The sequence below is a fragment of the Miniopterus schreibersii genome, assembly GCF_964146895.1.
Source record: "Miniopterus schreibersii genome assembly, chromosome: 2".
NCBI classification, from domain to species: Eukaryota; Metazoa; Chordata; class Mammalia; order Chiroptera; family Miniopteridae; genus Miniopterus; species Miniopterus schreibersii.
This window is the reverse complement of record NC_138102.1, coordinates 27060753-27076677: the sequence shown is the minus strand read 5'-3', so window position 1 is coordinate 27076677 and position 15925 is coordinate 27060753. Positions and strand designations below refer to the sequence as shown.

The 15925-nt window shown below is 45.5% G+C and overlaps 1 protein-coding gene across 1 annotated transcript in view; it reads left to right on the top strand.

The window, feature by feature from the left end:
* Positions 1-1808: 1808 nt before the first annotated feature.
* TEX29 (testis expressed 29) overlaps positions 1809-15925 on the top strand; it is a gene marked incomplete at both ends in the record, with an annotated part of 45659 nt that continues 31542 nt past the window's right edge. Inside the window, 4 exons of the mRNA XM_081127718.1 lie at positions 1809-1866; positions 4403-4513; positions 7169-7238; positions 8056-8213. Coding sequence (XP_080983844.1) covers positions 1809-1866; positions 4403-4513; positions 7169-7238; positions 8056-8213 — 397 coding nt within the window. The remainder of the gene's footprint in view (positions 1867-4402; positions 4514-7168; positions 7239-8055; positions 8214-15925) is intronic.

Sequence of the window (15925 nt, the reverse complement as noted above, 5' to 3'; positions counted from 1 at the left end):
CCCAGGAGGGAGAGCCTGCCTGCCTCAGTTTGGGAACCAGAGAGGGTGCAGCCCCTTCGGATGGTTGGATGGTGAGGGGGGCTGGGTAGTTTCTCCTCCCCCTGCGGCCCTTCCCAGACACCTTCCCCTCTGGTTTCGCCCTCACGTCTCCTTCCCTGCGTCATTCCTGCCAGTACAGCCACCCCATCCTGCAGAAACCTCAACCCTGGCGGAGTGCAGTGTCCCCCGCTCCTCACCGTGCCACCTGGCGAGGGGGACACACGGCCCAGCGGCCAGGCTGCTCCCCTGGGTGGGGATGGCGCCTCTTCGCCTAGCTGCCTCGCTCTCATCTGGTCCGGGGGTGCTCTTCCCTCCTCTTCTGCAGATTAACACTTTCTTCTCTCGTCTCAACACCATGCCACGCTGTGCCTCCCACCACCTAGGCTCCCTGCCACTTCCAGTTTGCAGGTTCTCTGCCCCACCAGCCCAGGGTGCTCTCCCGGTGCAGATGGCTCTCCATGCCAGCTGCCCACCGCGCAGGCCCCCCGGGACCGCAGCCCTGACCAGACGCGGGCACAGTATCTGCTTGGCCCCCCTCTTGGATTCTCATGTCCATCTTACACGTGGCAGGCCTGCCGCTCCAGCCTCTCAGGCAAAATCCTTGGGTTCATCAGGATCTGTTCCCTCTCACAAATCTGTCAGCCAATCTCATTGACTCTAAAACAACACACAAAAACATTCAAGCAGTTGCTACCCCGGTCCCACCCTTATTTTTCTCCCGGATGATTCTGTCATTCCCCACTCTGGCCTCCTTACTATTTTCAGCACAGCCAGAGTGATGCAGTTAAAATACAACCCACTTTCTCGTCTGCACAAAATCCTGTCTTAGCGCCCTATTTCACTTAGTGTGAAGGCCGAAGTTTGAATAGTAACCCCCACCTTGCTTATGATTCAGTCCCTCTGCCGTCTCTGACTTCAAGCCGGACTGGCCTCCCTGCTTCTCAGGTTCACCAGGCCTGCCTCACCCCAGGGCCTTTGCACTTGCTCCTTTCAGCCTTGCACGTGCTAGGCTGCCCACATAGTGCCTTTCCTCACTGCCTTCCAAACCTGCTCAGGTGCCATTTAGTTCAGAGCTGCCTGCTCACCCCTGTAAAACAGCCACTCCCCGCTCCGGGAGCTGCCTAATCTGTGTGCTCTGCTTTCCTGTTCTCCACAGCATGTGTCTGACCTGACATGTCTGTCTGTCTCCTTCCACGGGAATACACGTCCCTAAGGGTGGGGACTTTTGCCTGTTTTGCTCACTGTTGTGTCCCAGCAGGGAAGGAGAACAGTGAAGTGAGGGTGGACGTGGCAGGACTCAAACACTGGTTCCAAAGCCAGGTCTAGTTGGGCAGTGGGGGCGGGTGTCCCACAGAAAAGAGCCAGGTGCAGGGTCTGGAGGAGGGCAGGGTTTCTGATGCCATGCCTGCCCTTAAGGCTCGCCCGCCCTCCTCAGTGTCCTGTCTGCCCTATAGCGGCCAGCGTCATAGTCCTGCCCTCTCTGTGATGTCACGGGGCTGTGTGACATCACAGCAAGCGGCAGACCAGCCACTCACTCCACACTTGACTCAGCAGTAGCAGCGGGAGGGAGGAGGTGGCCAGTTTCCTGTTGGATTCACAAGTCCCCTTGGAGTGTAACTGGGAGACGCGTGGCTTGGGGGCTCAACTGGGACATGATGGGCAGGTGAGACCCGGACCCACGCCAGCCTGGCTGCGTTGCTGTCTGGCCTGTGCTGACTTCTCTCTCCCCCAGGTCCCCTTGAACCCTCACCCATCCTTCAGCTGTTACAATGAGATACGTGTCAGAATTCAACAAGCCCCCCTCGCATCTCCTGAAGAATTTTGCAGGTAATGAGAAAAGACCACTCTGGGGCCTGTTTCAACCCAAGGTGTTGATGGTTAGTCACCAGGTTGAGAAGGGAAGGCAAAGAAACTTGCTTTTTAAAGTAATGTAGGAAAATACTGTCAAGTTTTCATTTTCTTAAAATTTCATTGCAAAAACCCCTGAACCTGAGGTTTTCAGCATAAGAAATATATTTAACTATTCCCCTGGGGTCTAAAGGGTTAAAGATGTTTTTGTATGCTGTGCCAAACGTACTAAAGCTACTTCATAATTTTTATGGCAAGAGTGATTTTTTAAAGAATCAATGTTTCTTAACAGTACAGTTCACCTTCCCCACCCCCATCCTGGGTGCCTAGGATGTGAAGTTGGACACTTGTGCCTGGGTGTTGAAGGAAACTTTATGTAAATGTGACTTTCTCCAAGGCACATGGTTGGTGTGTATATACAGTGTGATCGGGTCACTTAAAATTACCGGAGGAAAATTCTGGAAGTGAGACCACTGGGGCATGGGTGAGAAGAGGGAAGTGTCACCTCCACTGTGCATGTGTTTTTTGAATTTTTTTCTCAGCTGAGCTTTTCTTCATGCATGTCTATAGTAATAAGAGAGAAAGAAACAGAAGGAGAAGAAGTTTGGTTTTCCTTTTTGGCTTGTTTGGCTTGGAAAAGGGATTGACTAGGGAGGTTCTGGGATGGCCAGGGATGGCGATGCGAGAGTCTCCTGCGTGGGGACTTTAAAGAAATGCATTGAGACATCATGGGGGGTCCAGGCAGATAAAACACTGCCGGGAGGAGGAGGGGAAGGGGGAAGGCAAGGGAGGCCCCAGGGGTCTCAGATGTGATGGGGAGACTGAGCTTTCATCAAGCTGGGGGCTAGGGAACAGCTGCTATTCCAAAATAGTCCATTAAGGCACCAAAATGGGGAATAGGTACCAGGCCACTCTCACCTGTGTGGTGATGACAGGAGAACAATCAGTATGAACACAAATTATGCTTCAGTCAGTGATTTTCTCCTGCCGGTGGTGTTCACTGAAATAAACATCCGCTGTCACCTGGAGCAAGCCTGGAACCCTTGTCCCTTTGGCTATGAGTGGAGGGACTGTATGAGGTGTTTCCACCCCATGCGGGGGGAGTGGAGGTGACAGGGAACCCAGCTTTCCCACCAGCTGTGTGGTCTTGGGTCTCCAGGATATTTCTGGATGAGGTCGAGGACCCTAAGCACACAGGAGCCAGTGATTGCTGCCACCAGACTGTCAACAGCTCCAGCGAAACCCTGTGGGAGCCTCAGGCAGGCATGGTGGTGCTCCTTGTGCTGTGTCCCCGAGTCATCACTGCCCCGAGGGCCTTAGGTGGGGCTCCCTGCAGCCTGGACCACCCTGGAAGCGAAACCCAGCACAGCTCTCATTCCCTTAAACTGATGGCCACTCTGCAGAGCGACTGAGAGCTCAGTGACCACAGGGCACCAGGGGAGGCCAGCAGACCATGGCCCTCCTGGGACAGCCTCTTAGCCGCTCTAGTCCAGCTGTACCAAGGACAGGCCCTTCTGACTGCCCGGGCTCCCTCTACCCATCCTGGTCAGCAAGCTGTGCACTGGCCACCAGGACCCAGCTTTAGGAGAGGGCGCTGCGGGAGGTTAGCAGCTGGATTTCTCGCATCCTCCGACCATGCCAGAGCGTCCAGCTGTGTGCCCCTGTGGCTGCAGTGGCATTCAGAGGGCCATCACCATCCCATCCCATCTCTGCCAGGCGTGGGCGGCCATGGTGACAGTCTTTAGTAAACCTGGAGTGGGGGGTGTCATGGGAAAGGGAGGGAAGGGCCGGAGGGACGGCGGTTTCTCTGGAATCCCTTAGCCTGAAAGTCTAAATGAACCCTAGGAAAATGCTTCTAGGTCACCAGAAAGTCAAGAGGTAGCTGGGCTCCCCGCCTCCCCTTCCCCTTGTGACACACACCCCCGGCAGGGTTGGGACAGACATTACTTGCTGCCAGTTAGAGGAACCACGTGTCCTCAAAGCTGGAAGTGTGTTAGGTGTTGGGGAGCTGAGCTGGGCTGAAACTGGCCACAGTCATTATCTTTTTTTTCTTTTTTGTCAAAACTGGCATTAAACTTTCTGTCCTTTTGATTCAACTTTTAAATTCTGAAATAATCCTCAGCCCATAGTAATAATTTTAATTCACCGTCTGCTTACAAGCGAAGTAATTACACATTATAACCCGAGCTCCGAAATATCCTTTGTATTAGATCTTTGTTTCCCGTTTTCTTTGTGGCGCGCAGAGCCTGGCGAGTGCTCCGCGGAGATGTATTATCTCCATCATTAGAGGACCCTGCATTATTCTGTGTAATTAACTTTGACATTATTTTGTTCAGCAATCCAATTTATTCCAGATCTTAGTTTCAAAGTGAGATTTGTATGATGCATAATTAAAAACATAACAAAACCCACTGTACAAACCCCTAAGTTTCCCCTCCAAGCCCCGTGGTGTTTAGAATTGCGAGTGGTGGCCATGTTCTGGGCGATAACCAGTCTGTGTGTCTGTGCTCTGCAGTGTGTGACATTCCTCTGGACCACATAAATGACTACAATGTCAGCAGAGATTGGTGTAAGGGCCTCGGGTGCTGCTTTCATAAAGGCGTCTGCTATGAAAAATCAGTTTCCAGTAAGTATCCGGGCCAGGCCCACTCCACATGGACAAAGCCCCGGAGGCCCAGGAGGGGGCTGCTTTCCTTCCCCAGGTCTCCAGTGCTGGACAAGCCTCTTGTCTTGTTCCCCGGTCGCATCTCTCTGCAGTAGTGAGAGCAGAGGGCTTTGAGGGTCTGCGACTGGGACTTAGGCCACCAGAGAAAGTCCACTCCCAGATGGGTAGACTTGCTATGGAAGAAGAATGATTGAGATCCCGCCTCCTTGGAAGAGCTGGGGGATATAAAAGGCTGGAGTTGAGGACACAGCTCACTTAATTTCCATCACAGGGTTTTGCTTCGTAGAGGACTCCCATGTCCTAGGCACTTATGCAACTTAGTTTTTCAGAGACTTTTACCATTGGGCTCCTAAAAGCAGGAAGCATTCCCAGCCAAAGGGTATTTGAGTTTGTTCTTTCACTCTTTAACTTATAAAGATGTAGAAGACATTCAAGTCCCAGTCAAGCCACAGAACTGGTCATCGTCTTTGGCCATTAATTATCCCAGTTTTCTCATATCCCAGTGAAACAGAGCCTCAACAGCTTGAAGTGGTGTAAGCGGTCATTCAAGGAGGGCTGCAGCTAGCCGGGAGCAAAATCCAAGCTGCTGCTGCATTCGTTCCCCAGCTGCCCACCCCCTGAGCATCTTCCCATCCGAATTTCCTGTGGGAGTTGGCCCTTTCCTAAATGTTAGTATGTATTGCAAACATTGTTTAAATCAGTATAACCACCTTGGGCCTGTCATTCATTTGACATACGAGACTTATTCCTTACAGCACCTTAATTATCAGTGTCTCTAAGGACTGCCTCCCCCTCCTGACTCCCACAAACTCTCAATAACTTTTTTCTACTTGAAGAGAGCCCACTGTTTTGCAAGTGGGCCTGTCGTTTTTGCACAGAGCCCTGTATTAAACCTTTTGCATCCTTTCAATTTTAATAACTGAGTTGTGTGGGCTAGGCTCTTTCTTACCTTCTGACTTCTTTCAAGTTTGAGGGGTTGGGCCATCTGTGAGAAGGGTCCGGGCAGTGAGCCCTACATGTGGGTTCTCACTGTGCCCCCAAATTCCTTTTCATTTCTTTGACGTCTCCTCCTTCGGGACGGCGGTGAACCTTTGTGCTGTGTAAGTTGTAGTATTTGGTGACGCTATTAGGAGTTCTTTGTGCACATAATTCCATGTTATGAAAAGCTTCACCCACTTCTTAAATTGGCTGGTTTGAAGTGCACATTGTGTTATGGCATAATCTGTATTATTAAGAATATGAACTTGGGGAATTAGCATTAGATCTTTGAGAAAGAATCAGGGATTCAAAGAGAGTGACTTGCCTTCACGCTTCAGTCTCGACTTAGGGCACATTATGTAACGTGTCGTTTCTCCGAAGTGTCTGACTTCAGTTTCTTCATGACACTTGCTGAGATGATTTAAAAACTTTTGTTTAACTAACTGTATATGGGGCAGAACTTCCCAAGATATTTCTTAAAGAAAATAATGCTTTCTTCAATTGCTGCTATTTCTGAATGATCAATTATTGTATATAGTTTATTAAAAACTATACATATTGTCTATAACAAATAGTGTGCTGGCCAGACACTGTTCAGATGCAATCACAGAGGCTCAGCCTCTGCCTCCAGGAGCTTGACCTCAAGGACCACAAATACTTGCGCATATAAAGATATAGAAGATATGCCGACGATTGAATGCTGAAACATCGTCTTAATATGTGTCTCTTCTAACAGGACTTCACTCACATATTAATTCTGAATTTATTTCATGAACCAAGACATGAGATCACACTAAGGCATACACATTCCCTGGAATTCAAGAATTTGAGGTTTACCTTGTTGTCCTGTAAAAGCCTCTCATTTCATTCTTTCAAATAAAATGAACTTTATTAGTTCATTTCAGTTTATTTCATTCAACATTGTTTAAAGTGCACTTTCTCTGTGCCCTATGCTACACCCCTAGAGAAAGCTCAGGTGGATGGGCCATGCCCAGTTCTCCTTCCCTGGGAGTGGAGAGAGGCAGATAATTTAGACCAAATAATGCTCCTACGCAGGGGAACATGGGAATAGAGGCCACCCCCTAAGAGTCACTTTGAAGGCTCTGGTTCTTCTCTTGAGGGTGGCTTTAGAGAAGCTGTGAGCAATTGCCCCTTGTTAATACAGAAAAACTCAGTTAATAAAATTTGAAATCAGACCAGTGGAATTTATCATCCAAAAAGTGTTTATTTTCCTTACATTCACTTTGAGGATAACTACCTGAGTACAGAGGAATCTTTTTTAGGGAGTTGGGGGCAGGGTAGAGGTGCTAGATCGCAGGGGGCCCAATGCCACTGTTTCCTAGGGAACAGACAAGGGAGCCATCTAGGCATTGCTCCCTCGGTGGACTGCCCTCCGTTGTCGTCGGGGGAGCCACCGGCCGCCACCCTGAGTACCTTTCATGTGGAGCCTTCATATGTCAGTGGGTGACCTTGACCCTTTGGCGGTGTTTCAGGAGGGGAGTGATAGTGGAGAGGCCAGTGGTCAGGGCTGAGCTGGGCCGAGAAGGGCAGCAGGGTGGAGGCCGCGGCCCATCTCGGGGGAGGAAGATGCCTTTTTGCAATTAACCCAAATGATGATCGACGGAAATTGTTTTTCAGTTTATGTGCAAGTGTTTTTTGCCTTGATCTTGATCATTGCCGGGGCCTTTATCATCACCACTGTTTACAGGTCAGTCACTTTGTTCTTTCAGACTCACACGTAGAACTTTGGTGGGAGAGGGGCTGGTAAAGGGGGGACTCCCCTTCTTGGCTCAGTGCTGTTGGAGCCACGTGAACAGCCTGCCATGGATGTGAAGCCTAAAGATCCACCTTTCTTTCCAGAACTTGATAATAATACCAGCCAGCATTTAAGGAGCACCTCACATGTCATCCCACAGCCTCCTACAACCAGCAGGTGGGGGCTCCTGCCCCGGCTGTGTCTGCAGAGCCCTGGCTGGCTGCTGTTCCCAGCCCAGGCTGACCATGCCCCTTCATCCTGTGACAGAGACATGTCGTGGCCATGCTCTCAAACACGACTCTCCCCCTCTCGTTTCAATGGTGAGGGTGGTCAAGCTGGATGCTGCCCCAGGCAGGACTTTCTCACTCCGGGGACTTCCACCACAAGTCTCTCCCTGTGACTGAGCAAAAGCCCTGGAGATTAGTTGAGTCACTTTGTCCAGTAACAAGAACTGTTTTCCTACCCTGAGTGGTGCTAGGTGGTGTCTTGAGTAACTGACCTGGCTGTAAATTGCACACAACACACACCTTCCCCACTCCTGCTTTTGTCTTTGGGAGTCTGGATGCCATTTACAGACCATCTGTTTGAGGCAGGTATAAGAAACTAAAACCAGAACTATTAAAGCAAAGCATTTACCTTGACACATGTTCTACATGCATGATCATGAACCCTATATTTTTAGGGGGATATCCTGGTGGAGGACTGGATGGCAGCCCATAGTTTTCCGTCTTTAATTTCTCTGATTGTGTAAAAACTCTCTTCCCCTCAGAGTTATTCAAGAGAAGAGAGAAAAGGAAGTCTCTATAGAATTACCTTTGTCACTGGAGTTCCGAGATAAAGCGGAGGCAGCCCCCTCCGTTAAGTGGGCAGCGCTGAAGGCTCAGGCTGGCAAAGCATCGCAGTGTGACGGATGTACAGCGAAGGATGGTAGGTGGTAAGGTGTCGGGCACAGGGCATAGCTTTATTCCCTCAAGGGATCTTATCTGTGAAAGACAGTAGCTATATTGGCCCTTCAACAAAAGTTGTGCTTGTTTTTTAGTTTGGACTAATTGTAATCTACCTTTTCCAATGAGGAGGGTCTAGTTTGTAAGGTGGAGTCTGCCCTGAGCATGGGTTTCCTGCTGTAAAGGCGCGTCTCCTTCCCTCAATATTGTCTCCGACCTTTTCTTTCCTCTCTCTCTCTGCCTCTGCCACCCTACCCCCTTTAGCTGGGCCAGCTGCTTGGGTGGGCAGTGGGTCAGGGGCGGGGGTGGTGTTGGGGTGTACCTGTGACCCTGGCAGATTTAATCAGGGTGCTTCCTGGCAGTAGTGCCTGACAGCACTGCTTCTTCTGTGGCTCCCAGCAGCTTGGTGGTCCTGGCTGAAGAGATGTGAGCAACAGCTAAGTCTACCAACAGCTAAGTCTTTCAGGAAGCAAAGTTGCTTGTATGTTATTAGCTCTTAGGAGGCCTTGGCAGTTGCTGGATGCTTTTCACAGTCAGCAACTTTCCAGGTAGATAAAGAAACATCACAAATGATCAGCTCAATCTTAGGTGATGTTTGTATGGGAACACTGTCTGGGTCTCTTTATCCATTAGTCACAAAGTCTTGTTTTTACTGGAGCAAATGGGAAAAGGAAGAAGTAGCCTGCCCAAACGTCTCCGAGGATCCCGATGCTTGCCCCTAACCACGGCTGTGTCTGTGCACAGGGTGTGACGTCGCCTCCTCGGTGCTTTCTGCAGAGTGAGGCCGCGAGAGGTGGAGGCTATAATCTGGAGACCAGGAATGAGTGGAGAGACAGGGCAACAGAAACCCACCAACCAAACATAACTGAGTACACCATGGCCAATTGTGGGCCATATAGATGTGTTCACAGACCTTGATGAAATTTCCTTGGCATTGCTGACTACCCCATTTTTAAAAAAACACTTAGCCCTGGCTGGTGTGGCTTGGGTGGTTGAGCATAGTTGCATACACTAAGACGCTGCAGGTTCAATTCCCGGTCAGGGCACATGCCCAGGTTGCTGGCTCAATCCCCAGTAGGGTGCATGCAGGAGTCAGCAGATCCATGTTTTACTTTCACACAGATGTTTCACTCTCTCCCTCTCCCTTCCCCTCTCTCTCTTTCAAATCAATTTAAAAATCATTCTTAAAAAAACAAAAACCACTTATTTTTGTTTTAAATTCAGCAACAGTGACAATAATGAATAATGAAGAAACTGAGGATTGAAATCATGATGAAGCTTATGTGAAGATTGGCAGAAATGTACAAATGAAATGGTACTGCTGGTGAACCACTGTTAAAACACGTGATGGAATGACCACCCATTTTGGAAAGAAAATAAAGGTATTTTAAATGCTTTTGCTCCATGTTATCTTAGTCAGTGCTGTAGTTTTCTCTTAGGAGAGAGAAAGCCTTTGGAAGCTGAGAACATTACCAGAAGCTTTGATTTTTTAAGTGACACTATTTGTTACTGATACCAAAATCAAGGCAGCTTATCGCATTGATACAAGGCGATGCCACTGAGGCCCCCTTTTCAGAAGACAGGCTACACTTCCGCAGGGTGGAATTGTCACTCGGACTTGCACGACATTCTGGACTTGCCCAGCAGTAAGCTGTGCTAACGAGAAGAGCAGCATCAGTTTCTGAGAGGCCCAGAGCCATTCAGTGCAGCTTCCTCAAAGCCTCATCCAGGGCAGGATGCACGTATGTTCCAGAGAGACTGACAGTGCTGACCGTGGGTGACGCAAGCCAGCCCAGGGAGAGTCTGGCTTTCACCTTGGAAACGTGCATTCTCCAGAGCAGCTGTGATTTATGTATCCATACATTGCAGGCATTATGTATATGTGTATGTGTATGTGTATGTGTACATGTGTAATGTGTATATGTGTATATGTGTACGTGTGTGTGTATATATATATGTAGGAGCCCCAGAAGCCCTCATTTACTTTCTAGCTGGTAAATTCTATGCATGTGAGCAACAGAGGTTTGGTCAAGGTCTCACTGCCCAGGCTTCTTGGAGAAGGGAAGATGGAGGAAGAAGGATAGAGGCCAGCCCTTTTCTTCTCATAGTCCTGCTGACCTTGGTCATTGGCCCTTATGTTGGTCTGGATCAGGCACCAGCACACTTTTTTAAGGGACCAGGCAACAACTATTTTAGGCTCCATGGACCATAAGCTCTGACAGTTCTTCAACTCTGCTGGTGTAGCACTAAGGTGGCCACAGACAATGGAAATGCATGGATGTGGCAGGTTCCAATAAAACTTTATACAGTGGTACCTCTGTTTTCGAACGTCTCTGTTGACGAATATTTTGGTTTACAAACGCCATAAACATGGAAGTAAATGCTTTGGTTTTCGAACATGCCTCGGAAGTTGAACATGCCACATGGCTTCCACTGAGGGCAAGATCCTGAGGCCTAGCTGTTGGCTGTTGATCCCTCAGTTTTGGAACGTTTCAGAATTTGAACGGTCTTCCGGAACACATTACCTTAGAAAACCGAGGTACCACTGTATAAAATCAAGTGATGGGCTGGATTTGGCCTGCAAGCTGTGGTTAGTCAACCCCTATTTTTTTGCCCATCTTTTTCTAGGGATTCCACAATTGGCCATTTCTGTGACCCCTATAGATCAAGAGCCTCTGATGCTCAATTTATTCCTATAGCTTATTGTAATTGTGCCCAAACTGACTCTGTTAACAGCCAATACCTGCTTTCCCACGCTCGAATCCCATTATTCTAAGATCAGGTGTCATTAATTCATCTACATCCTGCACAGGGCAGCCTTCAGATGGCTTTACAAGGATGCATTTTTCATGCTGGTGTGAATGGAGTGTGCCCTTGGCTCTCCTCCAGAGGTATGGTTGAACCAGTGGCTCATAAAAGATCCATCAGCATCCCCATTTTTGTTCACCTTCCTCTATACCAGTGGATCTCGACCCTGAGCAATTTTGCTCCAAGTGGATATTTGGCAATGTCTGGGGTCATTTTTGGTTGTCAAAACTGGGGGAAGGTACTGCTGGCATCTAGTAGGTGCTAAACATCCTACAGTGCACAGGACAGCCCACAACAGAGAATTATCCAGCTGTTTTAATGTTGTATAGTGATCTGACAGGTATTCAGGTAACAAAAGCAATATTTTTATAAAGAGTAGTTATACTTTAAAAAAGTCAAAATATCTAAACACATGTTTTTAATGTTTGAATCAGTTATTATTTCTAGCCAGGCACGTCACCTAGGGTACATACAGAGAAGAAGAGGGGGGAAATATTCTGGACTGCCCATAGTTGAGAAAGGGATAGGAGTAGGATTTCAGATGAATGGTAACCTCAAGCATCATTTCTCACACCATTCTGATCCAGCCTGTGGTTTCAGCTCTCCTCTTCAATGGAGGAACTGTAAACAAAATGCCTTAAGTGAACTCAGTTTTCACTGGAGAGGAGCTGAGCTGATTCCTGGGATGGGGCTCATCTCGGAGGATGGTTAGTCATGGGTCTGGTGTTGTTTGGGACCATCAGGGAAGAAGAGAATGATGACCACTTCCAGTTCCCAGGCACACGGCTTAGTACAACCCACTGCTGTATTGTCCAAGTCTTTTACTTTCTTCACTTATGTTTCCTATTTTCAACCAAATATTTGATCCTTACGTCACATTTCATGTCATTGTGAGCTAAAGTGCAGTGATAATGCTTAGAGAATGATTTAAGATTCTTGAGGAAAAACTATCAGAATTCAGAAGTAGTACTTTAAATATTACTTATTTTTACTATACAGGTACAAAAATTCTCTTAAGTACCAAAAGCTAATTAATACTGCATATTATTATTTTGCCATGGTAACATAGGCTGGATGTAGCTTCTGTCTGTATTTGTACAACAGTTGAGGAGTATACCAAACCGCCCACTAGGTACATATCAAAGTCACTCCCCACTCTAACTTCTGAAAACCATTAGTATATATAATTAATACTCTCAGAGATTTCCACAGAACATTTTAGCTTTTTATTTCAACTATTTCTCTTTTATCTACTATTTCACCATGAGCAATAAGGATGAACAAAGTTGACTTCCACCCCACCAGGCCTTAACAAGGTGCCCTTGCTGGGGGCTGGGGGCTGGAGGATGGTTTGGAGAAGGCCAAGTGGGGAATCAGGACTTTCAGCCCCTTGGGAGGTCATGAGCTCCTCTCCTACCACTGTGGTGTCAATGGAGATCACATGGAAAGCCCCATTTCTACCCCATTTGGCTGGACTTTCACTGCCACCCAGTGCTTCCCACCACACACACACACACACACACACATACACACACCCCACACACACAGAGTCAGTGGAGGCCACATGAGGAGCAGTGACAAGGCACCTCTGTCCCTCCCAGCCAGTGTAGTATCAACAGAGATTAAGAAGGGAAACTGGATTTCTACTCTAGGCCAATAATAACAAGCCCCCAAGATCTCCCATTTCACGGTGTCATGGAAATTGAGACAGGAAACTGGATTTCTACCCCCATCTGGCAATGACAAGGTGATGCCCCCCAACTCCCACCAGCACAGTGTCAGAGGAAGGTGCTAAAACATATGACTTAAATAAAATCCAGAGTCTCATAACATAATAGCCAAGACATTCAAGGTTCAATTGAAAATCACTCATCATACCAAGAACCAGGAAAATCTCCCCTTGAATGAGAAAAGACAATCAATGGATACCATTGTGGACATGATACAGATACTGGGACTGTCGGTCAAGGATTAAAAGCATCCATCGTGCAAAACCCTTTAATAAGAAATTATGTGTCAAAACACATGAAAGATAGAAAATCTCAGTAAAGAGTTTAGAACTGAAAAATATAATAACCAAAATGAAACATTTAATGGATGCGCTCAGCATCTGAATGGAAAGGACAGAGAAAAGAATCAGTGAACTTGAAGATAAAAATGATCCAACATGAACAAGAGTAAGAAAATAGAGTAAAAAAAATGAATATCAGCAATCTGTAAGACATAACAAAAGATCTAACACCCATGCCATTGATGTCCCACAAAGAGGAGAAAGAGAGTGAGATTGAAAAGCAATTGAAAAAATAATGCTTTAAATTTTCCTAAGTTCAGCAGAAGATATAAACCTTGAGATTTAAGAAGCCTAGTGAACCTCATATTTCTGAAAACGAAAGATTAAAAAACCCAACACATTTTGAAAGCAGTGAGAGAGAAATGCCACCTTACCTATAGAGGAAAGATGATTCTAATTACAGCAGATTATTCATCTGACCATGGTGGTCATAAGGAAGGGACACAGCATTTTCCAAGTGCCGAAAGAAAAGGAACCATCCCAGAGTTTTATACCCAGTGAGAATATCCTTCAGGAATGAAAGGGTAAGACATTCTCAGAGGAAGAAAAACAAAGAGAATTTGTTTGTAGCAGACCTACCCTAAAAGAATGGATGAAGGAAGTTCTGGAAACAGAAAGAAAGTTGTAAAAGAAGGAATCTTAAAACAACAGGGAGAAAGAAAGAACAATGTAAATAAAACAAAGGGAAATGAGAGAGATTTTTCTTCTCTTGAATTTTCTCAATTATGTTTGATATTTGAAGTAATAATTATAACTGTTATAATGTGGTTTTCAATGTAGGTGATCTAAGACCAGCATATTATAAATGGGTGAAAGCAAAGTGATGAAAAGGGAATACAGTTTCTATTCCTCACTCAAACTAGTATAGTTACTCTGGAAAATAGTTTGTCAGTTTCTTAAAAATTCAAACATGCATATATCATACAATTAGCAAGTGTGCTCCTGGGCATTTATTGCAGAGAAATAAAAACTTCATATAATGTTTATACAAAAATCTTTACATGAATGTTCCTGGCAACTTTATTTGTAACTGCCCCAAATTTAGAAACATGGCTCTATAGCAAGTGAACAGTTAAAAAAACTAGTATATTGATATCAGGGAATACTATGCAGCAATAAAAAGGAAAAATTAATGATACATGCAATAATTTGGATGGATCTCAAAGACATTATGTTGAGAAACCAATCTCAAAAAGTCACATACTGTATGATTTCATTCAGATGATAACATTATTGAAATGACAAAACTGTAGAGATGGTTAGGAATGTTGTGGGTTGGTGGTGGAAAGGTGTGCGTGTGCTGTACAGAGGCTGTACAAAGGAGGTCTTTGTGTGCTCAAATGACCTGTGTCTTGATTTTAGTGGTGGTCCCATGAATCTGCACATGTGATAACATGGTATTCCATTCCACACACACACACTGGACCAGAATTACTTTCCTGACTTTGTACCGTAGCCATATAAGATGTAAGCATTAGGAGAATATGAGTGAAGGATGCACAGAACCCTTCTGTACTACTTATGAAACTTCCTGTGAGCTATGATTATTTCAAAATAAAAAGTTATAAAATGTTCAAAGAAGTCTTTCTGACATAGAAAACAGGCCAGTGAAATTGCCATGGTGCTCTAAAAAGTCAATCAGCATGAACCTAGTCTGTAGAGATTGCAAACATGGGTGTGATGTTCATCTTAATAGCAAAAGAGAGTTTTGATTACTGTGTAGTTTGAGAGATCCAAATCAGAGGAGAATTAAACTATTATGAAACACAGGCCTGCACTATAATTCTAATAAGTCACACAACACACATGTGATAGTTGCCATATGTCTTTTGTGTTCCCTGGAGCCAAGTTCTGATTTTTACCTATTCGCAAATTCCTTAATTTATTTTTATTTAGTTTTTTAAAGATTTATTTTTTATTTTTTAAAAGTTTTTTTATTAATTTGAGAGAGAGAGAGATCAATTTGTTGTAACACTTATTTATGCATTCATTGGTTGTTTCTTGATTGTGCTCTTATCAGGGATTAAACCTGCAATCTAGGTGTATTGGGATGATGCTCTCACTAACTGAGCTTCTCAGCTAGGGCAATCCTTTACTATTTTTTTTAAGTCAACAATGAATCTTTGACACTGAGCTCCCTGCAATAATAGTTCACGGTTCCTTAATTATCTTGCATCTTTTCTTCTGTGTTTTCTTTTCAGTATGATATAATTTTTCACAAAAAAAGGGAAAAAATAGTAAAAAGTCTTTCCTATTTAGACTGCTGTTGTACGTTATACTAGAGCATCTTTTCATATTGACAAGACTGATTAAGAAGAGAAAGTTTTAAAATATTATTTTATAAAAGATTTCAGACTTCCTGTGTAAAAAATTCTTTTGTCCCAGGGTCTTTCTTTTTTATGTGCCCATTAACCCAGACTGTACATACATTTTCTCTCAAATACAGAAAAATCTTGCCTATGCTTTCTCTATTTCATTCTCTGTCACCTCTGTGATAATGTACCTCTGTGTCCTTGCCTTGACTCTGTTTTGTTACTCAGTTTCTGATTAAAATATGAAATTTGGCCTTGTGCATTGAACACTGCTTCTTTCTTTTTTCTTAGACTGTGAACTGTGAGTTCATCACAACGGGTTACTCTCTGGACTGATCCTCTCTCTTTAATACATCTAGAGCAATATTCACTCTAACCCCACACAGGTGGTTTACATTTCCCAGTTTCCAAAATTATTCTCAAACTCCTCAGAATAAATAGACCTTTATGGTAAATGCTTTGTGAAGAAATTGCTTTAGATATTTTAACTTTGTAAACTAAGTG